General features: G+C 45.2%; 1 protein-coding gene across 1 annotated transcript; it reads right to left on the reverse strand.

Annotated features, from left to right (window-relative positions):
* Positions 1 to 7,865: 7,865 nt before the first annotated feature.
* Positions 7,866 to 27,125, reverse strand: LOC124673459. Its single transcript, XM_047209536.1, has 6 exons — positions 27,072 to 27,125; positions 25,816 to 25,992; positions 11,801 to 11,854; positions 11,408 to 11,489; positions 8,843 to 8,907; positions 7,866 to 8,225 (listed from the first exon to the last, which is right to left on the reverse strand). Exons 1-6 carry the CDS (start codon positions 27,123 to 27,125, stop codon positions 7,866 to 7,868), a joined length of 792 nt encoding a protein of 263 aa, XP_047065492.1.
* Positions 27,126 to 27,521: the final 396 nt, after the last annotated feature.

Here is a 27,521-nt window from a genome sequence, read left to right on the forward strand (position 1 = left end):
TTGGTTAGCACCTATTCACCCCCCCCTCTAGGTGCGGCATACGATCCTTTCACATTCCACCAATTCTCATATATTATTTAGTTTGCCTAGACCTTCCACACTTGGTAGGATCAAACTTTTGTAAAAAAAAATAGCAACTAAATTAGGCACGGGTCAGCGAAACTAATAATTGACAACTTGACTCGTATTTTTCTATATTGGGAGTTCAAACCACAAACAATCTTCTCAACGGCTTCTTCTAGTATACAACGACATGCGTAGGCATGTGTTTGAGAAAAAATATATTCCAAAGAAAACACCTGATTGCTTTACCAATGGCAAACCTAAAATTGTACCTTCGCTTCATAGGAGAAGTGCAGGCAATCAAAAATCTCACTCCAACATCAGGCACACATGCGTCGGCTCATTTGGTAATGTGCACACCTGCTATAGCACATAGCTGCATTTACTTGTTAGTTAATTGGACAAAGCTCATCTAGAAATCCATACACAAGCTTACTCCATAAGGGCGTCCAGTTCATGAGCAAACAAAAAAGGTCATGGAAAATAGAGATCCAACATTTTATCTGTTATCATTTGCCATGTTTGGCTTGGAACAATAGAAGCGGACAAGAGTGGAAAGGGGGAATAACTTGGATAAATGAATTCATCCGATTGGAATCTTGGAGCAATATATCACTTTGAAATACCCAAAAAAATCATGCAACATCTTCCCTGATTTGATCAAGTATAGAAAATAAAAAACAGGACTGAGCATGAACTTGTGTACCTAAAAATGGATCTGAGCATAAGCTATACCGTGATCAAGAACGCCATCCAGAACATCTTCCCGTATAACCAAAAATTAGAGTTGTCCTCTATACAGGATCAGATCAACACCAAAGAAGTACAATGCCAAAAATTCACGAAAAAAATCCTATACGACCCAATATGGTTAGACCCGGGTGGTAGACCACATCAGATGCCACACATTTGTGCCCACTTGTTCTTCCGGTACCCGATTGAAATTTTTTTTTGCTACGTGTAAGATGCTAGATTGGGTCTACCACTGGGTCGTACCAAACTAGGTCGTATAGGATTTTTTTCTAAAAATTCACCAATTCCCATCCATTAACCACCCGATCACCATCCCCGTCCACGAAAACCATACATGCCATCGCCTAAATTCCCGTCGCCGGGTGTCAGCTCATGCTTCCCCTTGGGCAGTGCGGCCGTGTCGAGGGAGAGCCAGCGCTTGCGGAGCTGCGCCGGTAGCGCCACTTTACCGGACGTCTCGTCGATGGTAGGGAAGTTGCCTCGCTGGCCTCGACGCTGGATCAACAGCAGCTTGGGGAGGCGGCGGCGATAGCATATGAATGGGATGACTTATGGCTCGCTGGAGGGGTGTCGCACATATGTACTGTATTAAATACGGATCAACCCCACGTCAAAAAAATGGATCAACCCAATTTGTATTGATTCGGATTTAATACGTGATTAGCGGTACTAGTAAGGGAAGGTGGAGGGGCGACTTACTAAAGTGATCAGCGGTAATCGGGCAATTTAATACGTGATTAGCTGTATTAGCGTTAATAACCTTAGGATCAGATTTTTTTTTTGAGAACATAACCTTAGGCTTTGGTTTTATCTCCCAATCAATGCATGCATTGATCCCAGCCTTGTTCCCAACGAGTATGTGATCTTTGGCAATTGACAATAAAGGATAATTGGGAGCTATTTGGCAGGTTATTATTTTTTGACATTTATTTGGTTTGTGATTGACGCTAGGGAGATGTGGATGAGAGCAGATCAGATGTACGGTTAGATACTGAGCGGAGATTTTGATGTAGGATCGTACGGTCTGGATGTGTTGAATCTTTGACATCAAACATTTTTTATGATGTACAGACTGCAATAAAATAGTAAAAATTCGCTATGAAGAGCTAGCGGCTAACTTTTTTGGCCAAAAAATGATCGAAATACTGGCCCTTTTTTAATCGGTTTTGCTAATTCTTAGTATACTAAGAATTCAGCTAGAGCCCAGTAGAGTCTTAAACCGTCCAGATTTTGGTGTGCATCCATGATGTCTCGTTTAAGACTCTATATGGATGTCAGCAGTTGATTAGATAATAAAATTGGATGGTTTAAGACTCTACTGAGCTCAGTATTCGGATGTCTCGTTTTGGCATGGTTATTATTTGTTGCCTAAGGTTTTCTTACTGGGCCGCACCGGTCATTGGTCGGGCCATCCGCGAAGACATATATGATGCTAAAAAGTGTTAAATTAAATGGACCTGAGATGTTTTTCTCGGACACAATATTTTTGTCACCGAATAAACAAGATTAGTTCTTTGGCTACAATTCTTGCTCCCCGAGTAGACGACATCCGTTTCTCGCATGCAATATTCTTATTTTCCTAGTATACAAATGTGTTCCATGAGTCCAAAATATTGTTCCTCGTCTGGATTCAATTTTTCCACAGGTCTAAGATATTATTCCTCATGTAGATGTGTTTTGTTACACGGGCCTAAACTGTTGTCCCTCTTGTAGATACCATTATTTCCACGAGTCTAAATATTGTTCTATAGATTTTGTAATTGGGCATGGGGCTTGATGGTGGGAAGTTTGATCCTAGGCATTTCAAATTTCGAGGGTTCTAGTTTCTTAGTGTTATCCTTTTTTATATACTCTCTGGTATCAAGTTTTGAGTTTATAGGTAGTTGGGACATCATTTTGTAGTGTGAGGAAATAGGTACGGTTGTGTGAACGAATAGGTAGGTCTTGTTATTGATGTGTTACATTTCGTATATTGGATTTTATTTTCCATAATATGTAGAAGTCAACGTCAGTAGTTTGTGTCAACACTTTAGTGGTATTCTTATTCCTCCAAGTTGCATGTGAGGCCGCAACAGATCTTGGTTGCCTAGTTTCAAGTGGAGTTGCAACTAAGATAAATGCTCTGGAAATCCACGCTAAACCCCAATTCGTGTGTTGTCCTAATTGCAAGTTGGATCGCAACTGACCTTCATTGCCAGTTGCGAGTGGGATTGCAACTGAAAAAAAATGCTTTGGAATCACAGTAGACCCTAATTCATATTTTTCTTGCCAATTTGCTAGAGGGGCTACAACACCTAGAGAGAATTGATCCAGAATTCGTGCTAAACCCTTTTTTTTTGTCATTTTCCCAGTTGCAAGTGGGGTCACAATTAGCCATTGTTTGCCCCAATTGCAAGTGGAGTTGCAAACTAAGAGAGAAATGATTCGAAATATTTAAGAAACCCTATTTTTCTCTTTGTCCCAGTTTTAAGTAAAAAAGGGTCATTACTGACCTTAGTTGCCGAGTTGCAAGTGGAGTTGCAACTGAGAGAGAAATGCTTTGGAATCCATGCTAATCCCGAATCTCTTTTCGCCTAGTTGCAGATGGGGTTGCAATTGAAAGAGAAATGCTCTTGGATCCATGCTAACCCTGATTTTCTTATTTTGTCTAAGTTTCAAGTGGGGTTGCAACTAAGAGAGAAACACTCCGGAATCGGTGCTAACCCCGAATTTCTCTTTATTCCAGTTGCAAGTGGGGCCGCAACTGAATTTTGTTGACTAGTTGCAAGTGGAGTTGCAAATGAGAGAGAAATTATCTAAAATCCGTGCTAACCCCAAATTTCTACTTTCTCCCGGTTGCAAGTGGAGTCACAATTGACCATTGTTTTCCAGCTGCAAGTAGAAGTGCAACTGAGAGAGAAATGCTCTGGAATATGTGCTAACCCCGAATTTCCATTTGTCCTAGTTGGGTCACAATTGACATTTGTTGCCCAGTTGCAAGTGCACTTGCCACTGAGAGAGAAATGCTCTGAAATCCATGTTGACCCATAATTTCTATTTTTGTCCCAGTTTCAAGTGGGGTCGCAACGAACCTATGTTACTCAGTTGCGGCTGGAGTTGCAACCGAGAGAGAAATGATCCGAAATCTATGCTAACCCTGAATTTCGCTTTGTCCCAGTTGCAAGTGATGTCGCAACTGACCTTTGTTGCCCAGCTGCAAGTGGAGTTACCAGTTACCACCGAGATAGAAATTCTCCAGAATCTGTGCCAACCCAATATTCTCTTTATCTTAGTTTTAAGTGTGATTGTAACTGATTGCGTACTTGCAAGTGTGAGTTGCAACTGAGGAAAAATGCTGTAAAATCCATGCTAACCCGGAATTTCTATTTGACATTTGTTGCCCAGTTGCAAGTGCAGTTGCAAATGAGAGAGAAATACTCTAAAATCCGTGCTAGCCATGAATTTCTATTTTTGTCTCAGTTGCAAGTGGGGTCACAACGAACCTTTGTTACCCAGTTGCGACTGGTTGCAACTTGGAGAGAAATGATCTGAAATCCGTGCTAACCTCAAATTTCTGTTTGTTTCAGTTGCAAGTGAGGGCGCAACTGACATTTTTTTTGCCTAGTTGCAAGTGGAGTTGCATGGGAGATAGAAATTCTCCAAAATCTGTGCTAACCTAATATTTCTCTTGATCTTAGTTTTAAGTGTGGTCGTAACTGATTTTTGTTGCCTAGTTGCAAGTGAAGTTGTAATTGAGGAAAAAAATTATGAAACCATGTTAATCTTAAATTTAGCCGTTTCATTTCGTTCATCGGAATCAGGACTCCGTTGAAACCGTAAGCACTGTCTATCATTTACATTGAGTTGGACTTTGCGCTCGCCCATGGCAACTTCTGAATGGCCCTGGTCCAGTAGCACGTCAGTAAGTTTTTTTTTTTTGCGACTGCACGTCAGTAAGTTTGTTTCGGTTCTATCACTAGTTTTGGTTCCATCTTTTTATTCTACTAGGAAATTTGTCTGTGTGTTGCTACGGTATTCCGGTTTCTCGACGTTGGCCCTATACATGGCCCTTAATTTTTTTTGTCATCGCAATGTCACATTGTAGCATAGCCCCACATTGTTCTTGAATAATTCGTTTGCTTATTCAGTACATGTATAACATAAATGAACCTAGAAATGAATATCACCTAAAGCATTCTTGAAATAAAAAAGTGCGAAGTGACATAACAGAAACACGGACTTGCATTACCGGTTATCGTTAGCTCAAATTAAATCAATGGCCAAAACATAGAGGAAATCCTTTTTTCCACTATAGTTATCTCAAATATATCAATCTTGATCGAAAATAAATAAGATCACCTTTAATTAAATTTAAAGGTAAACTCAATAATCCCACCTTGTAGGGATACATAGAACACCGGTTGCCTTGTCCTCGTGAGATTGACCGCGCCCGCAGCCTCAGAACGATGGAATTGTCACCTACTCCCGTACCTCATGCTTCCTTAAGTTAATCACATCTTTTGCCAGACTTCGGATCCGTTGATGCCTTAAACTCATACCATTTCGCACCAGCGCCATGGTGCTAGGTTGCAGGACCACATAAACGAAAGAAACGCAGGACCTACAGGAGTTGTTCTCGGTTTCTACTCGGTTGGCTGGCTCTTGGCTGGGCTGCCCACTTTGATACAAGGAGGCATTACCTGGGCCGGAGCTGAGGAAACATCATGGACGAATCGCTGGATTGACAGCCGAACGACCGGAACGTTTTCACGAACCGTTCTTTTAACTTATCGGTGGCAGATATAGCGTATGCAAGAGTTACAAATACGATCTAACCCGTATACAATACGTATACAGTATATTCTAACACCGCCAGCTGCTGATGCACGCAGCACGACAGCATGGTCGACGTCCTAGAGGCCCTGCTTCGGGAGAGGCCGGCTTGGACTAGCAGGTCGCGATGTTTCTGCTGAAGGGCAGGCCATCGATGATGTTCTTCAGTGCCAAGCACGCTGCACCGTTAATCTCACGCTTACTTCCATAGAAGGAGCGACAGATATAAGCGGCGCTGTTGTTCACGTCAGGCACTCCAAGACTGCCTGTGCGTGTGCACTGGACTTGAGCGAGTTGTTTCAGGGTAAGAAAGCTGCTTATGAGAGATGGGGTTCTGCCCGTGCTTCTCATCTTTCACTTCAATTTTCACGTCTGCTCAATGCTCATGTCCATGAGGTGGAGGCGCTGGAGTCTTTGCTACCAGCCATCATGCAGATAAAATTGGTGCCTCCGTAAGCAAGCTCACAAGATCAGGATAAGTAAAGAGAAAACAACACCAAACCGAAGTGTAGAAAAAAAAAACCCCTGCATCGGCCCCACGCGGCGACCAGGGGAACCCTAGATCGCGCCGCCGCCCGGCTCCCCTCCTCCCTCCCCTCTCCTCCCTCGCCGCTGCCTGAGGGCGCGGCCGGGCAAAGCCCGGTTGGCGTCGGCGGCGGCGAGGCCCTCTCATCCTCTGGCTCGGATGGAGGGGCGCGGGCAGTCTTCTCCGGGACAGGGCGTGGCGTTTCGTCGGGGGCCACGGCGCGCCGGAGCGGGCATGGCCTGCTGCGGCGATGTGACGGACGACGGTGGTGGCGGCGCGTCTCCGGGCGGCGCGGGCAGGTGGCGGCAAGGGCGGTGGTGGCTGCTCGGCCGACTTCTGCGAGGAAGGTGGCTCGACGGCGGCTGCGTGGGGGGCCGGCGGCGGATCGCTGCGGGCTGGTCCTCTGCGGAGCATCTGAGCAACGGCGGTGGTGGCTCAGCGCCATCTTGCTTGCCTCAGCACTACGCTCGGCGAGGTGGGGATGCGCGGCTGCCGGTGAAAACCGTGCTCCGACTCCGGTCTTGGCGGGCGATGGCGGCGCTACACGTCGTAACCTTCTTGAAGGCATCGTTGTCGCAGCCTGCATCTACACTCTCGCGCTGCTCCGGGGGAAACCCTAGATCTGGGTCTCCCGGATCGGACGATGGCGGCGCGCCCTGCGTCGTTCTACCTCCTGGGGCATTGTTTTTGGAGCAGCTGCTGGACGTTGGCGGATGTCGGTGGAGTGGTATTCATCTACCACATTGTTGGCGCTGAGACTCGGTGGCATGGTGCTGCGGGGTATCGACGACAGATGCGGGATGATGTATGCGTGCAGGATGGTGGAGCCGTCTGGCGTCATGGTGGCATCGATGACATGTCTTGCAAGGTTAATGCGATGATCTCTCTTGAAGATGGAGTCGAGGAAGACGGCGGTAGCAACTTCGTAGGCGTGTGCGTTGGCGTGCGCGGAGAGTTTGCTTGACTGGATGTGCTTCTCACCTGCTATTGGGCGGTTTGGGAAAGGCATTTGGTTTTTGGATGATGTCAGTTGGTGTATTGTCACCCCCTTCATCCCACTGTAGGTCTAGTGAGGTGGCTTCGAGGTTGATTTTTTGTATTGCTTCTTGTAAGGTTTGCGAATAATCTAATAAAAAGCCGTGTGCATCCTTTGGATGCAGAAGCTAGAAGCTGGAGTGATTTTTCCCCTTTTCGAAAAAAAAGGAAATGCTATTATATTTATTTTAAGAAGTTAGGGGAAAAATGACTTATGACGAGAGGCATATGTCTCTACTTTGGAGCAGATGTACCCGTATATATAGTCATTGTTATTGTCGTTTTACTGGAAGATATATACTTTTATTGTTTTTGCAACACCTTTTGTTTACCCTATGAGCTACGACATGTATGTTATCTTAAAATGAACTTGAAATTTATTCATGTGCGCTATTTTTATTGCGATTTAAAATGTAAAACAAAAGATAAAATAAATAATAAAATGGTACAAACCAAAAATCAAAGTGAAAGAATTTTTGCGTGCTAAAATTACAACATATTATTTTCTAGGTCTGTGAGCATTTGGATTTTACTTTAAACCCATTGCATCGCACGGTACTTTTGCTAGTTGTAACTTCAAGCAAAAACATGATGAAAGTTCACGCTTTTTAAAATCTGAAACAGGGTAACCAAACTTTTATTCATGTATCAAATTACATATAGCATCGGTTCTGGCTCATGCGGACCGACCCCCTGGCCCTCCATAGTAGATTTTTCCTCCTGCAATCCGCGAGACCGAGTAGAGCTTATCGTCTGTGACAGTGGTTGGCATCTTATTGCTTACTAGTGTGGTTTTGCCATCCCTGTCGATGAGCTGAATGTCACGGATCAATGCAGCTTTGCGCGTGTCTGATGCAAAGGCCCCACTTCCCATGGTAGGTGATGAAACTCTTGGGTCACTAATAACATGACCACCCACCCAGATAGCAGATGCTTTCACAGATAAGCTACTAAATAGTGATGCTGGAAAATAACCCACTGGGATTGGGTCGCTATTAAGGCCACAGTGTACCCACCAGTTTCCACTTGATTTGTCCTGTTAGTTTTAAATTCATGCAAAAGGTAAAACAACTACATTAGAATTATAACCTACTCAGATTATTCCCACAATGCTTAATGAATAAAAGAATACTCCCGATGTATCAAAATACATTGCATTCTACTATTCTAGGATGTTCTTGGATCACATAGTAGCTAGCTAGATCACACACAAGACAAACATGTACAGTAGCTAGTAGATATACAAAGTGGAATCTTACAGGAGCCGGTACCTACCGGCACAAAATCCATTGTTGATTCATTCCTTAAGATTTGTGCCCTAAATAAAACCTCTATGAATAAAAAAAAAACATAGCAGTTTCATTCACGGCATGGAACTTGGGGCAATAATCGATGGTGAAACTTGTGCTGGTAGGTACCGGCTCCTGTAAAAAAAAGCATTCGCCAGTAGATATAGGAGTAGCAGAGTTTCAAGGGAAATTTAGAGTTTTCTTGTATGGGGTATCCACCCGGTGGCTCTGTTTTATATTCCTTGATTATGTAGATGCATTTCAAGGAGAAATGGGTGTCTAATTCTCATGTCATGCAATTTAATTCAACAAAAGAAGTTCATTCTAAAATTCAATGTATCGACACGCTGGGAGCAACACATACCTTGAACACTTTAATAGTAATATTTTGCCGTACCCCTTTAATATCATACACTGGTTGAATGATATTGAAAGGACACGGATGACGCCTAGAGGGGGGGGGGGTGAATAGGCGATTTAAAACTTTTACGAGATGGGCTTAACAAATGCGGAATAAAACTAGCGTTTACTTTGTCAAGCCCAAAGCCTATAAACTATAGTTCACCTATGTGCACCAACAACTTATTCTAAGCAATGGTTCACCTATGTGCACCAACAACTTATGCTAAGCAATACAAGCAAGTATGTGATAGCAAGATATATATAACTTCAAGCACGATGGCTATCACAAGGTAAAGTGCATAAGTAAAGAGCTCGGGTATAGAGATAGCCGAGGCACGCGGGAGACGATGATTTATCCCGGAGTTCACACTCTTGCGAGTGCTAATCTCCGGTGGAGAGGTGCGGTTGCTTAGTGCTCCCGAACGCCACAAGAGGCTCACCTTGAGGTGTGGTTGCTCGATGCACACCAACGCCACAAAGGCCTCACCCCAAGATGCGGTACTCACACCACACACCGAACGCCACGAAGGCGCCTCACCTAAATCTCCGGTGACCCTCGCCACAAAGGCCTAGGTCACGGTTCCACTAAGGGATTTCCTTCGAGGCGAAACCGGGCCTTACACAAAGATTGGGGCACACATCCACAACTTAATTGGAGGCTCCCAACAAATCGCCACAAAGGCCTAGAATCCGTCTAGGGTTCCAAGAACCCAAGAGTAACAACCTTCTTGTTTTCACCACCATGAATCACCGTGGAGAACTCAAACCGATGCACCAAATGCAATAGCAAGAACACCACAAAGATTCTCAAGAACTTCTCTCTCAAATTCCAACAAAGCTACAAAAGCTATTGGGGGAATAAGAGAGGAAGAATAAATAGGAGGAGGAACACCAAATTTCTCCAAGATCTAGATCTAGTGGATTCCCCTCACAAAGAGAGCGATTTGATTGGTGAAGATGTAGATCTAGATCTCCTCTATCTTTCTCTCAAATAGATGCAAGATTCATGGGAGGGAGAGGGAGATAGCAAGCTCAAAGAAGGTCAACAATGGGGGCAAAAACGAGCTCTAATGGATGGGAAACTTTGGGGAAGAAGACCCCCTTAAATAGGGCAAGAGAAATCTGCCCGTTATGCACAAAACTCGTCAAAACCGGAACTTCCGGTCATTTGGGGCGGAACTTCCGCCCCCGGAAGTACCGGCCAACTTCCGGATGAAGTAGGGCGCCCCCGGAATGCTTACAGTATACTTTCTGCGTGCAGATTCGTCATTTCCGGAAGTTCACCGGAAGTAGGGCGGAAGTTCCGGCCACCGGAACTTCCGGCCAACTTCCGGTCAAAAAACTGCTTCACGAAAACTTGAATAACTTTTGCATCCGGATTTCGATTTTGATGATCTTGGGCTCGTTTCGAAGCTAGTAACAAGCTCTACAAGATCATGCAGGAAACCATCATAGTCCAGTAAGGTAGGATAGAAATAAATGATGAAAGGTTTGACCTATCTAAAAAAGACATACCGGTAAAACCTCCAACCTTGAAAAAGCAACAAGTAGCCCGTGCAAAAACCATTCTTGATGAACTAGAGCTTGTCATGAGAATAAGCACAAGCTCTAAAACATCACATGGATAAGATCCAAATAACAACCAAGAAAGATGATGCAAGGATGCAAAGGTTTGAGCTCTCCGAAGGATACGATCGAGTTACTCACCCGAGAGCCCTCTTGATATAGTACGGCAACTAAACTATAAACCGGTCTCCAACTACACCATGAGACCGGTGAGAAAGAAACCCTATCAAGAGCAAACCTTAAACTTACGCATTCCACTTGAGCTTGATGATTACGGTCTTGACCGCAACAAGATGGAACGCCTTTCTTGATTGTGCTTGCTTGACGAAGTCTTGTGGATTGCTCCCCCATAATCCACCATGGGAGAGCTTCTTCTTCGGCGCATCTTCACATATCCATGAACACCATATGGATGGCAAGAGTCAAGCAAAGAATCTCTTCGAGATGGCTCATCTTGAACTTGCACTTCATTTCGTTGATGTCTTGAAGTTAACCTTGAGAGCTCACTTCATCTTCATCTTCAAGACATACTTGACACTTTGCATTTCATTTCGTTGATGTCTTGAAGTTAACCTTGAGAGCTCACTTCATCTTCATCTTCAAGACATACTTGACACTTGATCTTCTACATTTGTTTCTTATTGCAATCTTGAAGCCAACATATGGTTCAAGCATCGCCTTCAAGCATATGATCTCTTCAAGTTGGCTCATCTTGAACTTGCACTTCATTTTGTTGATGTCTTGAAGTTATCCTTGAGAGCTCACTTCATCTTCACCTTCAAGACATACTTGACACTTGATCTTCTTCATTTGCTTCTTATTGCAATCTTGAAGCCAACATATGGTTCAAGCATTGCCTATGAACAACTCCTACAAATATAACTCAATGCAAACGTTAGTCCATAGGGATTGTCATTAATTACCAAAACCACACATGGGGGCTCCATGCACTTTCAGATATCACCAGGAAATATAGGGGACCCGCTCACAAGCCGAAACCCTTCACAATCCACGTTCATGCATCCTGTATTTCCATTGTCTTTCTGCAGTTTCATTCATGCCATTCAGATTTAACTTTGCAAGGTTTACTACCTCTATTTATTTATTTCTACTTTGTCATTTTTTTTCAAATTTGTTCCATTCTCGTTCGTGAGTATTTATGTTTGAGTAATCACCTGAATTATCCTTTTCATCTTTCCATAATCTTAACCGCAAGTCTACTTTAGTAATTTTCCAAGATAGCAAGGTTAACGTTGCACTTTTTTAAAGATAGTAAAAAAATAACCATAATGTTAGGATGATGGTAGAGCGCATTTTTTCTAGAGACTTGGTCAAAGTAAACAAATATACATACCGTCCAAGTCGTGAAAAGGTAAGTCTGCGAGTCATTAAAGTGAGGTGGCGAAACCTGCACCATTACCTGAGACCGTTAGAGTCCTTAAATACAACTAATCATTAGAATTTATAATTAGTAAACAGTAAAACTGCTCCACCTAGGAGCTCTCACAGCGGTTTAGCTTCATGGACGGTCGGATCTGCCCACAGAACGGTCCAGATTAAACTCACTACGCCTGTTAGGTCCGTAACGTTGTTTTACGTCGTCAAAACGAGCTAAATGGCCAACCGTATCGTTAATCGGGCTGCTACTCCACGGACCGAGTTTAATGGCACTGGCGGGGGCTGCCACGAAACGCTCGTAGGGCCTGGAGGCCGACCTGACTATCTCGGCCGAAGCGGCACTCCTCCCACGACCACGACGTGGGCCTCAGCAGCTGATGCGGCACGGAGATGCGACCGTCGGGCGATGGAAGCCGAATAGGTTCCTCTACGCCATCAATGAGACAACGACAGCTGAGTAAGTTCATCGTGCCTATAAATTCTGGGAAGCCTAGCGAGCGAGTTTGCCGTGGTCCAACGATGATGAAAGTCAACGAGGGGAATCAGAATTCAGAAGGAGGGGAGAGGACCAATCCTAAATCTCCACGCCAGTAGGGGCAGCAGCAGCACACGCCACTCCGTGGGTCGCTCCCCTTGTGCCGATGTCAATGGCTGTTGGCGCTTGGTCGGCGCGCATCGGTGTGACCACAGGCTCTGCCCTCGCCATTTCCGCCCCATCGGCGCGATCTGTAGAGACGCAACAGCCGTGGCGGCAATGAGCCCTTCTTAACAGAGCTTAGGGCATCTCCAACGCGGAGACCCAAACCCAAAAACGGATACCACTTTTGTCCGTTTGGGTAAAACGCGTCCGCAACGCGGACGCTAAATCGCAAAACGGACAGCAATAAAGTCGGGGCGGCCCAAATCTCACGCAAATCTTGGCGGACTTTGCGTCTGTCCGGCTCGCTCGGGACGGCTCCGGACGTCCGTTTTATCCTCCCGACCCCACATCTTCTCTCTCCCATGTCTTCTTTTTCCCATGGATATGGCCGGAATAGCTGTCGGAGTTTGGCTGGCTCGGCCAACTGCCGCCGCCGCCCACACATGGAGCACCCTGGCGCCGAGTCCTCCTTTTTTTTCATCCCTACCGGAAGTTGCCGCTGCCAAAATGAGCTCCGGCGACAAAGCTCGTCGATGGCGACGCGCAGAGCGATGGCCAAGGGCACGGGCGGCGCCTTGCAGTCGAGCCACGAGCGGCCGCGCGCCTCGCCACGGCCGAGCCCAAGACGGCGGCGCGCCGCTCTGCCACGGGACGCCACGAACACGGCTCCCGCGGCGGCGAACGAGGTCGTGCCCGCGGAGACGGGGCGGCGGGCGGCGACGGGGCTGCGCTCGCGGAGACGGGACGGGGCCGCGGCGGCGAACGGGGCCGCGCCCGCGGCGGTGAGCGGCGAGGGCGCCTCGGCACGGCGCCGGCTGCCCGCGCGTCGCCATCGACGACCGCCGGCCGCCCGCGCTCACCTCTCCCGAGCCGGCCCGCGCGAGGCGCCGGCGGGGGCTGCCACGCGCCTCGACGCCGGCCGCGTCGGCCACGGGCGGGCACGCACGGGCGAGGGCGGCGGCGGCCACGCGCGGGCACCGGCGAGGGCGGAGCCGGCCATCGGCGGGGCCGCGGCTGGCCGTGCGCGCCGCGACGCCGGCCGCGTCGGCCACGGGCGGGGCACGCACGGGCTGTGGCGCGGAGCCGGCCGCGCGAGGCACGGGCGGGGCGGAGCTGGCCGTGCGCGCCTCGACGCCGGCCGCGTCGGCCACGAGCGGGCACGCGCGGGCACGGGCGGACGGAAAGGGGCGTCGGGCATTCGCGGGCACGGGCATGGGAGGACGCGCACGGCTGCGGACTGTCCCCGGCCGTGCTGGAGCTCGCCGTGCCCGACCGCCGTGCTCCTCTCCAACTCCAGCGCGAGCTTGGGGTCGTTCCTCTTGCTCGTGCGTGGCCTAGGAGCAGCTGGTCACCACGCCGGGGTTGGAGCTCTCCACGACTAGTACTAGTACTAGTACTATTTGCAAGCAAAAGGAGGACAGCAGCGTTGGGGTCTGTACGCGACCCAAACGGACAACCGGATGTCCTCCTGTTTCGAGCCTACCCAAACGGACAAAAAAGGATGAAAAAGTGTGTCCGTTTAGGTCTCCGCGTTGGAGATGCCCTTAGCGTCCAAGATGATTTCAGACTGCTGTGTGGTGAGATGATTGGTTTTATCTAAGATTTTCTCATATTTTTATCATTTGTTGGGCTGTATGCTTTGTTCAACATCTGCTATCTGACTTGGATTCTTGGGTGAATTAGGGTGACTAGATGACCGGTTGCGCTATCGCGCAAATAGCAGCTGCTAACCATGTGTTTTCAGTGTAAGAAATGTCTAAATCAGTGCAACCGAAAACATATTAATAATATGTCAATAGATGCTAATATACATGATTTTCATGTCTTGCTATATACATATCAAATATGAGGCTTATTAAGTATCCTCTAAATTACCCGTTGCGGTACCGCGCAAATAAAATAATTAGTACATGAACCACTAACCATGTGCTTTTAGAGCAAGAAATGCCTAAGTAAGTGCAAATGAAAGCGTTTAATATGTGAATGGATGCTCACATTAGGATGGCAATTTAACAGACTAATTTATTTACATGCTTAAATCTATATTTTTGTTGCACCAAAAACAGTACCATAGTAGCTGCGAGTTGTTCTCACACCGAAACAAAAAATGTCCCCGGAGATGTTCTCAAAACAGAAACAAAAATATGTTACTGAAGCCGTGCAAATATTGTTGACAGTCACCATGGTGCATTCACTATATGATGCATAGCTTGTGCATTATTCTTCACACTCGACTCCAACTCTTCCATCTCGATGTCCACTGCCTTCAAAGCTTCACTCAAAGCTGCCATCTTCGCCTTAGGGGCTTTCATCTCCTTCGCGGCATGGTCCTTCTCGAGCTTGACCTCTTCATACGCCTCGCGCTCCACCGACGGTTTATCAGTAGTGATGCCATCGGAATCTACAATGCCTGGATCTGGGGATCCCATGTCATCATCGACACCGCCCACTGCTGAGCTGATGTCTTTGGTGAAAATTTGTACTTCAACAACATTACTAATAAAAAAAAAACAGTACCGAATAGCCAACCAGAGCTGAATAACTTTTTCCACATGGAAATCAAAAAGTCATTGCATCCATCAAGATTGTAGGTATAGTACTGTGCCGTGGTTACCATAGAATTGACTACTACTGCATCTCTTCCTTTAAATTAATCTTTGATTAAAATCTTAACCCATAAAGGCTTAAACACTACACCGGAACAATGCGGTGTGCTTGAGTTTCTATTATACACGGAGACCACCGAGCAATAATGATTTTAATATTCTTGTAAGTTCACGAGTATGGGTAAATAAGTCAATGCCGGTGGATGAGAAATTTTGAAGGATCGTCCGATGTACTAAAATACCCAAAATTGAATAAAATCAAAGTTCCTCGAAAAACAATAAGAACTCATGAATGAAAAGCTGTATGCCCGCAAATATCAACCGAGAAAACAGATCATTTTGGTGCATAGCGAGTGGCTAAATATAAAGATGCAGAAATAAATTGGAACTCGAGTAACCCATGATATACTAAATAGGCATGCTACAGCCTATCACAAGCAAAGTATTCAAGAACGATTCTTGTTCTACTAAAATATCGGTTAGTAGGTTTATATGCTGATAAGATACAGCAAGAACTTGACCTGCCTGCAAAATGTAAGATCACCAATACTTACATATTCATTACTATAGTTCAGATAGTGAAAAAATGCCATACTGTGTTACGAGTTGAAGCCTCAATCTTAAAATGCTTCAAGGGTATGGAATTAGGAAGGACTTAGGAAGGTGTACAAAGATAGCTACGGGAAAGTGACAAGTGAAAATAACAAAACCACTCGCTTCGAGTGATTACACAGAGCAACCTACGAGGCTAACACAAATAGTTTGACCTTGTTCGGCACAATCCATAATCCGGAACGCGCGGGGATTTGTAGGTACAAATAACCTACATACTAACACAAATAATCTAAGATCCCCGATGCAGCTACCGATTCAGGCTCCGCATTTGTAGGTATAGGAGGATTGGCAGTCTATATTCACAAGGGAGACATGTTTACAAGAAGCCTACACACCCTATATAATCATCTCCATTGGAAATCATGGCAACATTACTTGTCATGGAAGTATATGGCGAAAAAACTGACCTCATCTTGAAACAACCGCTGTCGAAGGCCCTGGTTATGGAGCACCATTGATCCACTGCTTTGAGACGAAAGAATGTTATGGAAAAGACAACAAAAGCAGAAAACGGTATATGTTGCTTACGTGGTCGAGTGAAAGAAAAATACTATCCGCATATATGTACTAATGAGTGAATTCCAAGCATAAATAAAATAGCTTGAAGAGTTCTATATATAAACGAGTGAAGCCCATCGTTGAGTGTTTGGTTGGGTAGAAGAAGAATCAGCGGGCAATAGCAGTATGCAAGCAATCTTACTTCAGTATTTTGCTCAGAATAAACAGCGGGAACTAAAAGAATTGAAATAACAAAAAAAAAACATTTCCAAGTTTGGCTCCATATTCTTACCTTGAAAGAGTATTCCGATAATTAGTAAATCTGCATATGTCAATGCAGCTTCCTAAAAAGTCCTCTAGCAATGCTTGAGCGGCCAAATCACTACACAAAAAGAGAAAGAGAGGGTACATATTAGTTTTATTACACATCATAGTGTAGCAATAAGTTCAAATGTGAGTACATCATCCATAATAAAGGCTAGTGATAAGCACATGAAGAAATTTAGTATAGGTTCACCTGATAGCCAAAGCAGCATGTAGAGCCTAGTCAAAAGAACACCAAACTATAACCTAATTAAGATAAATTATAGTTCTGAAATACACAACGGTTTCGAATATGTATGTTTGAATCAAACACATCCAAACATATATCTTAGGTTGTAGAACTGCAAGGCTACACATATGGCGAAAAAACTCGACCTCATCTTGAAACAACCGCGCTCGAAGGCCCTGGTTATGGAGCACCATTGATCCATCGCTTTGAGACGAAAGAATGTTATGGAAAAGACAACAAAAGCGAGAAAACGGTATATGTTGCTTACTCGGTCGAGTGAAAGAAAAATACTATCCGCATATATGTACTAATGAGTGAATTCCAAGCATAAATAAAATAGCTTGAAGAGTTCTATATATAAACAGTGAAGCCCATGCCGAGTGTTTGGTTGGGTAGAAGAAGAATCAGCGGGCAATAGCAGATATGCAAGCAATCTTCCTTCGATATTTTGCTCGAGAATAAACATCGGGAACTAAAAGAAGTTGAATTGTATGAAAAGCAAGAGGCGGAGACGAGATCATCGGCGAGATACGTGAGATACATCATTCATGCCGATGCTCATCCCTATGGCTAAGCAACATCTAGTAGCACATAGCAAGCATTGCAAGTAGCGAGCGAGCTTGGCAGAGCAGATCTAGCAAGACACAACCAAGATTGATAGTTAGCACTCCACTCGTATCCATGATGACCTAATAAGATCCGTCACTCCATTATAGTTTACATCCTAAACACGATAGCACGAAAATAGCTCATAGTAACCCGGTGAATTCCAAATCAGCGTGCATTTACAGATATGACAAACTGTTGCAGGCATGGGAGAGTTCACAAGCTAATACAACATGTAAGTTCCTACTTCTGACACAAGAGCAATCAACAGCCGCCACCAAGCTAACCCCTTGCATTCTTTTAACACTGGTAGAAAAGATCCACTAAGCTAACCTGAAATCTATAATGATTTATGCAGACACTCATCGATCTTAAATAATAGGTATTACTTTGCAAGTTGTACAAATTTGGGAGAAATGGTTTAAAATCCACTATTCACAATCCAAAGCACCAAATGTATTTCGAAGAAACAAATTATCCAAATCTTCAGGTCTAGTACATTGCTTTGGCTATTTTTTGTAACAAAAGCTTCAGCCGATGAGAAATCGGAACAAATGAACCGCCTGGATATTGGCACTTCTAAACAGCTAACATGATGTGATAATTTAGGAGCGGATATTGGCAGGTTACAAAGCATTGCCTGGTTGCAATATGAACGACTTCACAGCTTGAGCACAAGGAGCTTGTCGAGTAGACCTTCCATTTCTTTGAAATCTGCACCAAACGATCCAATTTTGTCATGACAACAGACATAAGCACCTCAAAAGAATTTTCTCTTTAAGCTCGAAAGATTAGCCACAAAGTACGCTATCTAGAAGAAAAATAAGAACAAGGTTTAAATCTCATGACCGACTCGTGGCGCGTACAATATCACGGAGAAAATACCTGTCCAATGTTGTAGGGGAATGAGTAGAATAGAGTTATTGCAAGATCTACATTGTACTCCGAAAGTTTGCTCGAGTCCCCTTTTCCACAGACTCACCGCAGTGAGTGCATTCTAGAAGACCAATCTGGTGTACAGATAGAAGAATGAGTGTCATACCGATGGCCTCGTGCGTTGAATATTCATAATATTTAAGATAAGCATGTCAAAGCCCTAAAGCTAATCTTCTTATATGTACAAGAGCCGGTAAGATGGTCCTGCATGTACAACCATAGTTTGTTAAATATGAGTATATGAGACCCATGCTACCGAAGTCAAGGGACCATGGGCAATTTACTTTCAAGATGATCCGACTCCAAAATCTATATATAAGGCATCGGGAGCAGCTCGAGAACCTAAGAAACGAAAAGCAAAAGGGTGCAACTTGGATTCGTGGAAACCATACCAACAATAATGGTGGGGTCAAGAAATCGAAGGGAAGTAGGTACTCACCAATAGTTTTGGGCGTTTTTCTGGTTTTCTTGCTTCCCATGGCCTCAATCCCGCCGCATGGCCTCCTCCTCCTCCCGTTGAGGTGGGGACACCCGGCCTCCTTCCTCAATTCATGGCATACTTCCCCGCTCTGCAGCAGGCTGCCAATTCTGGTCAGATTCAAGGGGAACCATAAACTCAATTCATGGCATGTAGGTATGAAATTAAAAACATGAATAAGCAGAGATGATTACCAGAAGTAGTAACTCAATGATCTGGCGCATAGAAGTTCTTTTCTAACTCCTGCAGTGGAACAAGGACTAAATGGATTACTTAAGGGGTGAACCAATCGTTAGCTCACAATGGTCACAACATGTACTCGATTTGGTCATCAAGTCAATATAAAACAATATTATACCGAAAATTGATGTAGATTGACCTCTATAGGAAAGGAAAGAAAATGATTCATCAATGATACAACAACCATGAACTATACTATTGCCAAGAAAGGAAAAGAAAATGATTCCAGACAAAAGGAACTTAAAAACAGGTATAGTAGCACGTGTTATCTCATTCCTACAGAAGCATCTGGGATAAGTACGACGAGATAAATATTTACAGCCACTTTACATCCGCCCAGGACTAAATGTGACAATCGAGCGATATGCTTGATGAGCAACCTAAACCAACAAAAAAGGACTAAATGTGACAGAAAAATAGGGGTAAATATGAAAGGGATGTGGTAACTTCCAAGCTCTGCAAACACCCCTTAAAACCGAGCCACATAATAAACACAAGAACCCATCACCAAATCAATATTTAGCAAAGTAAACACCCACCACAAATCAGCAAGTCATACATATACAAACTACAATAGAGGTTTGTTTAGTAATAACACACAAACCGAGAGGAAAGTTCGAGACAGACTATCTAGGTGGTACTTTGGCAAAGCTCCCCGACATGAAAGTGTTACTAAATGTAGTTCTAGAAAAAAGCTTCCTCTACATTAATTTCCAGTACATCAAATTTAAAACATGTTAATTCTTTTAGAGCTAAAAGATGAACCAATTCGGTCGATAGTGACTTTGCCAAAATCCCATTGAAAACCATCTTGCTGGCTTGAAGGGGCAACAACCTACTACCAGCATGATGGATCTAGTTGGGGGAGGAAAGATGGAGCCTGAGAAATAGGGCAACATAACTTGGAGGAGATAAAATCCATACCTCCCGCAAATTCTATGGTCCCTGTCAGCGGCCGCCGCAAGCCAGTTGCAGATTCAGAGAACATATAGTCACAAAACACATGTTCTATTTGATTATAGTTGATAAACCTCACCTACAAAATGGGCCTGGGCACAAGACGATGCTTCAGAATGTGACCTTGGTGAGAACCAGTACCTCGAGTCATCAAAGATGAAGAATTGCTTCTTGAACTGTATAACATAATCAAATAAAGCTGAAGAATACCTAGCAACCTCATGATCTGCAATCATCTTCTTGAGATGCATAACATAATAAAAATAAACTCGAAGAATTTTTAACCAGCTTTTCCTTGCAACCTTGACCTGCAAGTCAACTTATGGAGCTACATTGCAACCTCGTGATCCGCAATCACCTTATTGAGCTGCATAAGGATAGAATCACATGGAGATTATACTCACAATACTGCAATTTATATTTATAAATATAAAAATGATGCTGCCAAAAGTTGAAATCAACACCTATTTCTTATAATGATGGCTTTTGCTTTTGGTTTCACCGCAGTTGACCCCCATTTCCAGGTGCTAGACTATGGGATTGTCCATATGCTTTTCAAGATCTGGTTCACGTACAAAGGCACCCCCTGGAATGGGGTTCAGCAACCTAATAATGTCTAAAATCGGATGGAAATAACAAAAAACGAGACTGAATTTTATCAAGAACAAACGAGAGCTCACCAGGAAGGGGAAGAAGATGGTTGATGTCGTCGTTGGTACCATCCCACGCAGCAACTTCGCGGAGGATTACCTGCACCGGCAGGACGAGATCCTGCCCCGGATCCGCCATCGCCGCTCGTTGCTCGAAGTGCGCTGCCCCGCTCGTTGCTCGAAGTGCACCGCCGCTGAATCCGTGCTCCACCTCCGTCCCGGTGCCGCCCTCACTGCTCCTCCACCTGCGGCGCTCGGTAGGTCGAGGACGGCGGCAGCTCGGGTCGCGGAAGAGGAGCGAGGGGCGAGGCACGCCGACGGCGGCGGCTCGGGGAGCGACACCCGCGACCGGCCGTGAGCGTCGCCCGCCGGCGCTCCGGCGCCCGCGGGCTGCTCCCGGGCCCGCGCTGCCGGCCGCCTCCGCGACGTGCTCGAGGGAGAGAGGCGCGACGACGGCGGCGAGGCAACGCGCCACGCCGACGCCGGGTAGGTCGAGGGGTCGCGCGACCGCGGCGGCTCCGGGCTGCCGTCCGCCGGCGACATGAGATAGCTCGGCGGCGGCAGCGACGCGGCGGCCGGCGCGGTTGAGGGACGGAAGAGAGGAGACGCGGTGCCGAGAATGGCCGAGATATTTTACGATCTAGGGTTTTCACCCCGGCGCGAGCGCGGGCGTTGCCGGGGAGAAACGACCGACTCGGAACAAACGCACCCTACCGTCTCGCGCAACCGGCCCCGCACGAAACAGGCCCACGCGTCATTGACCATAAACGAGGAGGCAGAGGTAAAGAAAAATTGACCACATCCAACGGCCAGGGTGAAAAGTGGGCTCGCAAAGTTACTGTTGCTACGGGATTGGACGGACCAGATTGATTTGCCCCCTTCAGACCCCCTGGTTGAGAGGGTAGTCTTTGAACATTTATAGAAGTAATGTGTGGTACCCTCATGTTCTCTCTCGCCCCAACGGCTCGCCGCCGCTTCTGCTCGTCTCTCCTACGCCCCTGAGAACATGGGAGGTTGAGTCTTTCTGGAACAAGGCAGAGGCAGGTGGTTTGCTACACTACGGGTTGCAACTGTCAGCATCTCCTCTCTGCCTCTAAAACCCCTGGCCCAGGTTCAAACCCTCCTGTCATCCGACACTGCAGCTAATGTTTATGGTCAGTGTCTTTTTTTTTACTTTATTTTCGACCAGAAATGTTATATTGAATTTTTTTTATCATATGCAGTTCAAAATAGTTAATTTGTGTGGAGTGTTAAGACTTAAGACCTTGATCTTATTTAACTCGTGGCACTGTAACGTTTGGTAAATCCGGTATTTTCTAATTGTCTTAAATTTCATAACTCGGGTTGAGATTTTAAGTGCTAACTACTAACCTTGGCATAGTGGCAGTCAGTACTACTTCACTTCATGTTTGGAGAGTTTAAAAAGACATAGTGGCAGTCAGTACTACTTCACTTCATGTTTGGAGAGTTCAAAATGAAACGGATCTGCAGGGATATTAGTATCATACTCCCTCTGGTCGCATTAAATTGGCGCGCACTTATACAGAAAGTACACAGAGGTAGGCAATGTGACGCGTCGATTATTTCAGACCGGAGGGAGTACTAGATAGCGTTAATTATCCTGCAGGTCCCAGATCTTCTATAATTGATTATCCATTCAGCTAATTATTTCATGTAGCACTTAGGTTGTGGCGGTACAAAGTTTGCAGCGGGTTCTGTATTTTTATGTGGCACCAGAAATTGATCGTGTTAGATGCCAGTAGTGCAAAAATTGATGCCAAGTTGGTAGATATAAGTTCAGTTACATTTCCTGTTTCTTACATAGTTGCTACATCTACATATTTTTTTTTTTTTTTGCTTAATAGAAGGAGCCATAGAGAGCTCCTACCAACTGTCCTTGTCGTCCTGTCCCAGAAAGGGCGACGGTAACAAAGGTGGATTGCAATTCTTTTCTACTGGTGATGGTGCCAGGGTTTACTTCCTATCTGCTCAAGGTGAACATAACTGATACTCCACCATCGATTCAACGTTCCTGTTTAGGTACAACTAGCCCTACTCCTTCCTCTTTGTTTTTTGTTGACAAAAATGCAGTAGGAGCTGGAGATGTTACAGAGTTACACGATGCTCAAATAGCGATCAGAAACGGCAAAAATAGAAAAGAAAATCAGCAGTTCTGCAGGTAAGCAACATCAGTCTGACTCTCTTGGTTAATGATCAGGTCAGCAGCCTCATTTCTCCCTGCCGATGCCCAGGAGCGGGCCTCATCAATAATCTTGTAGTAGACTTGTTGAACTGAAGCGGCCTGGCATTGGAATATCCTTGCTTTGCGTTCTTTCCACAAAGGGCCAGCCATCCTTTGTGTCTGTCTGCATCTGAAAGCCTCAACGCAAGCTTCCTCCCGTGTCGCTCCCGCTCGGGGCGACACCGGAGGACCCCAAACCCTAGCCGCCCAGGACCTCCTTCCCCCTCCCTCCCCTCCCTTGCCGCCGCCAGAGGCGACCGCCGGAAAGCCGGCGCGGTGCCAAGGACGGCGGCGGCGAGGCTGTCGCGGCTCTGCCTCTCTGGCGGAGGGCTTTGGCGTCCGGGGCGGCGGCCTCGTCTGGTGTGGGCGGCGTGGTTCCTGGCGGCAGGAGACGCTCGCCGGTGTTGTTGGCTGCCCTCTTTGGTCGCGCGGGCGGCGAGGGGATGGTGGACGGTGTTTGCTACTGCGTGGAGGCCACCCCGTTAACCTCCACCGATCTGAAGACGGCGACTCCACACCACGCAGATCCCACCCCTCCGGCTTTGTTTTCTTCGGATCCGGAGCCATCTCGGGGTGATGGGGTTGGGGCTCTGTCCGGGAGAAATCCCTGGCCGGCGGTGGCGGCCCGACGTTGGCGACGTCTCTGACGCCATTCTCCCTCTTGGGGGCGATGTCGAGGTACACCCTTTTCCCCTCCTTCCTTGTGCCCGGGTGAAAACCCCAAATCCACGGATTGGGCGGCGGCGCTCCGGCGTCGTTTTCCCCCTTGGAGGCACCGTCTTTGGGTCTGCGGAAGGGGGTTTGTGATGTGTGTGGTATGGTCGCCTGTGGCGGCGTATCTCGGAGGAGTTGCTGTGGCGTGCTCGGTCGGATTAAGGTCTGGCCTTCACGGCGGCGCGACTACCATCTTCTTGCCGTGTCTTCGGTGGTGACATGGTCCTAAAGCTTGCGTCTTTCGGTTGATTGGTGCTGAGGTCGACGACGCCGGTCGAGGGAAGCTCGCGTGCAGAGGTGTTCATGCTTGTTGTTCGATTCCCCGACATTTAGTTCTTGGTTGTGCATCCGCGCTCTCGGGTGAGCTGCTCTACCTCCCGACGGTACGGCGCCCTTCGAGCCGTGGCGAGAAGGCAGGGGCCTTCTTCGGAGGTGGAAACGGATGTCTCCCGGGCATTGTTGATTTGGAAGTTGGCGAAGGCGGGTTCCTCCGGTGGCGTGCTTGTCTTCACGGTGTTGTCTACTTCATCTGATCTTTCCGATGGTCGATGGCCTTGAAGCCCAAGTTGTTTTCTTGTTTATCTTCTGTTTGCTTGTGTTTTGGAGCCTGTAAGCTGATCTTTCAGCACCATGTACTTGCCGTTAAGGCGTTATTAATTTAACGCAGGGCTACGGCCTTCTGTTTATTATCCTTTGTGTCTGGCACGAGGAAGCATGGCCACTGTCGACTGCAGCCATGGTTCCAGCTTGCAATCTGGAGTAGGGACGAAACAGGGCGGCAGCAGGCTTGCTTGCAGGACCATGCACCATAGCTGAGTTGCCATCGGGCAGTTCGCAAGCAAGTGAACAGCAGACTCTGGGTGTTGTTTCGGTTCAACTTGAGGAAAAAAATCCAACTGCTGGTGCCGAATTGCGTGCGCATTGGTGCTTCCACATTTTCCAGGGAGAGATTTGTATAGGATCTATCTATTATGTGAGATCATAAGATCAACTCACATAAAACATATTTTTATCATGCGAAAAAATCTGAAAATAATATACAACATACCTATGGATTGTATCTACAACTCCAAAAAAATTCAGCTCAAAATTTGCTCTACACTTGAAGAAACAAAAAAGACAAATCTAACTATAAATAGTGTCAGATCTGATTGAATAGTAGTTTACACTATTCATACCTAAATTTGTCTTTTTTGTTCTCTAAGTATATGTCGAATTTCAAGCTGCAAATTTTTAGTCTTGCATATGTAACATAGTTGTGCGTTGTCATTTTTTTCCATAATATTTGAACATGTTTTGTCTCTTCAAAAAAATTGTTCTCATAGATCCTACCTAAAAGCTGATCCTACCCAAGTCTTCCCCACATTTTCCATTTCTGGGTTTGGAATGTTAGACTTTTTTCGATAAAGTTTGGAATGTTAGACAAGTGTCTTAAACAAGTCCACTTTCCCGTTCTTAAATTATGCCGCAGTAGAAGTTAATACAGTATTCTTCTTCCGTTTGCCAATCAGTAGACCTTCAGTAGCATCCGTGGAGAAAGTAGTTAGTATATTTTTCTTTCTTTTGTTAATGACCCTAAATTGCATCTGTAATGTTTAGACAAAGTGTCTGAAAAGAGAACAATCCTGTCACTATTCATTTGCCGTCTATTTGGACTTAGAATTGCATGTGTAGATTTTGTTGATTTAGAAAATCTATTGCTACTTTGTTGATTGCCATTCCAGAATTCTTACTGTTTTATACGATGTTGTTCAAGAAGAGGTCACTTTTACTTCAATTGTGAAGCATATCATCTTAGCAAATCTGGTAGAAATTCTCGCATCTCCTCATTCTCAAAATTGGTTGTTGGAGGCACGATTTTCCATGTCACTCTATTCTTGTATATGCCTCTCATTCATTTTGTGGTCAATTTGTTCGATGCTTGGATCCAAATGCCCTTTTGGGGTCAATATCTGAAGAGCTTCCTCATTGAGAACACAATTCTGCGAACCTAGCTACTCCCAGTGTTCACTAATATAAGATCAGTTTGGGCGGACTAAATTAGTTTGCTACAACATTTAATCAACTTAAATCTGTATTGCCCAAACTTCTTGATTATGTTTTTTTTTTCATGTGGGATCACAATTTATTTACGTAAGTGACTATCACCTTACTCTAAAAATAGACGGGTGCGGCAACGCGCGCTTTAATGATCTAGTAATTAGTAGTACGAGGAGACTAGAGAAAGGTAACTTGCCACCCATCCAACAGAAATTGCATTGAGGTTTTCATCAAAATCACCCTCAGCGTTAAGAATATAAATTGCTGCGGTGCTTATCTGTTTAACAGTAAGAGTGTGCCCATAAACCTCCATTGTAGCAACTAATCCATAGTATCCACTATGATGGTTTTCAGTCGTCTTATGTAACGCATACTGTGCAGAACGGAAAAGGTTTAATATGAAATTCAGCAGAATAAAAAATAGATAAGATAAATAAGAAGTGTCTTAGCAGATAAATAACAAAATAAATCTCCCTATATATATATATTAGTACCAATGTAAACTATCATGTTACCAAATTGGAAATGAACTTGTCAGTAAATAGTAGTAAATGGAAATAATATACACACAGGATTTTGTTATGTAAAGGGTACCAAGCAAGGCAACTCACATATGTTTGAAGTGTAGGCTTTACCCATGGCAAAGTTTTTCCATACAACATCTGAATGGAGCTTAGCAAACGATGTGATGGATTGTAATTGGGATCACCATCTTGTGGATATGTTGCTTTTATGTTTTCACTCACGAGCTCTTGTGAAACACCGAAAATTTCCTTTAGGACATAAGGGAGCACGGTAAGCATAAGTATATCCATTAGCCAATTTATTGTTTTAAAAATGATGTGGTAAAACAGTGGATCTTTTTAAACAAAGCAAAAAAAAATTGCCATTTTCATTGACTAAGGAGGTCTTAGAAATTATTACAAACCAATGAGCCTAGCCAAAAGCTAGGCCCCAAACACAAACGTCTACTCTCGCGGCATAAGAACACTTAAGGCCTTAGACCTAGCTAGCGACCACATCTTAGGTTCCATCTCGATTTTCTCAAACACCAACATAATTGTGGGGTATTGGTATTGGAAACTCCTCGCATTTTTCTCCTTCCAAATTTCCCACAAGGTGATCATTACGAAATACGGAAGGGCCTTCCTAAATTGGCTTGTTTCTAAGAATCATAACGGTCCACAACCTCTTCACTGAAGGAGCAATGTGGCAATCAGAAGGGGTGATGTCATTAAGACCTATCCAAGTTTTCGCATTCGACCAAACTCTAATCATGAATCTACACTTAAAGAGAAGGTGCGCCGCAGACTCTTGAGCTTGGTTGCAAAGCTTGCACCGACCATAATTTTCTCATCCACGCCTCTCGAGCCTATCCGTCGTACAAATCCTATTTTGGATAACCATCCAAGCAAAGAACTTGCATTTCGAAATCACACATTGCTTACAAACCAGCATTGGCATGTCCGAGGTGGTGATGGCCATAAATTGCATCGTATATGCCATCTTGGCCATAAATATGAGATTTCATTTACTAGTAGGTCAATAGAAATCATGTACCCAACCATGAACAAGCTTCTAGATTCCGAAAAAAATAATGATAACTCTTAGATATAGGAAGGTATGAAATCTTCAATGCATGTACAATTGTATCTCTCAATTGCCAGCAAATAAACAAGATCAAATGTATAAAAAAACTAGGAATAAAAGTTTAGATATAAACCTACAATACTAGGGGTGGTCCAAAAGAAATTTGGAAATCCTTTGTGCAATCCATTGCACCCATGTCTCCACTAAACCATTTCTACTCCCTCTATTCAATATTAAGTGTCGCTGAATTAGTATAACTTTATACTAAATTAGAGACTGTTATTATGACCGGAGGGAATGGCTATATTCGCA

This window comes from Lolium rigidum, chromosome 7, assembly GCF_022539505.1.
Source record: "Lolium rigidum isolate FL_2022 chromosome 7, APGP_CSIRO_Lrig_0.1, whole genome shotgun sequence".
Lineage (NCBI taxonomy): Eukaryota > Viridiplantae > Streptophyta > Magnoliopsida > Poales > Poaceae > Lolium > Lolium rigidum.

What these genes read in the sequence shown, in the direction of transcription:
- LOC124673459 (XM_047209536.1), bottom strand. Translation starts at nt 27,125, where the DNA reads ATGGCATATACGATGCAATTTATGGCCATCACCACCTCGGACATGCCA. An exon ending in CCTCGGACATGCCAATGCTG is followed by an intron (nt 25,993 to 27,071) that starts GTTTGTAAGCAA and finishes CGTTCTGCACAG; the next exon opens with TATGCGTTACATAAGACGAC. An exon ending in GTCCCCTATATTTCCTGGTG is followed by an intron (nt 8,908 to 11,407) that starts ATATCTGAAAGT and finishes CGTGTCCTTTCA; the next exon opens with ATATCATTCAACCAGTGTAT.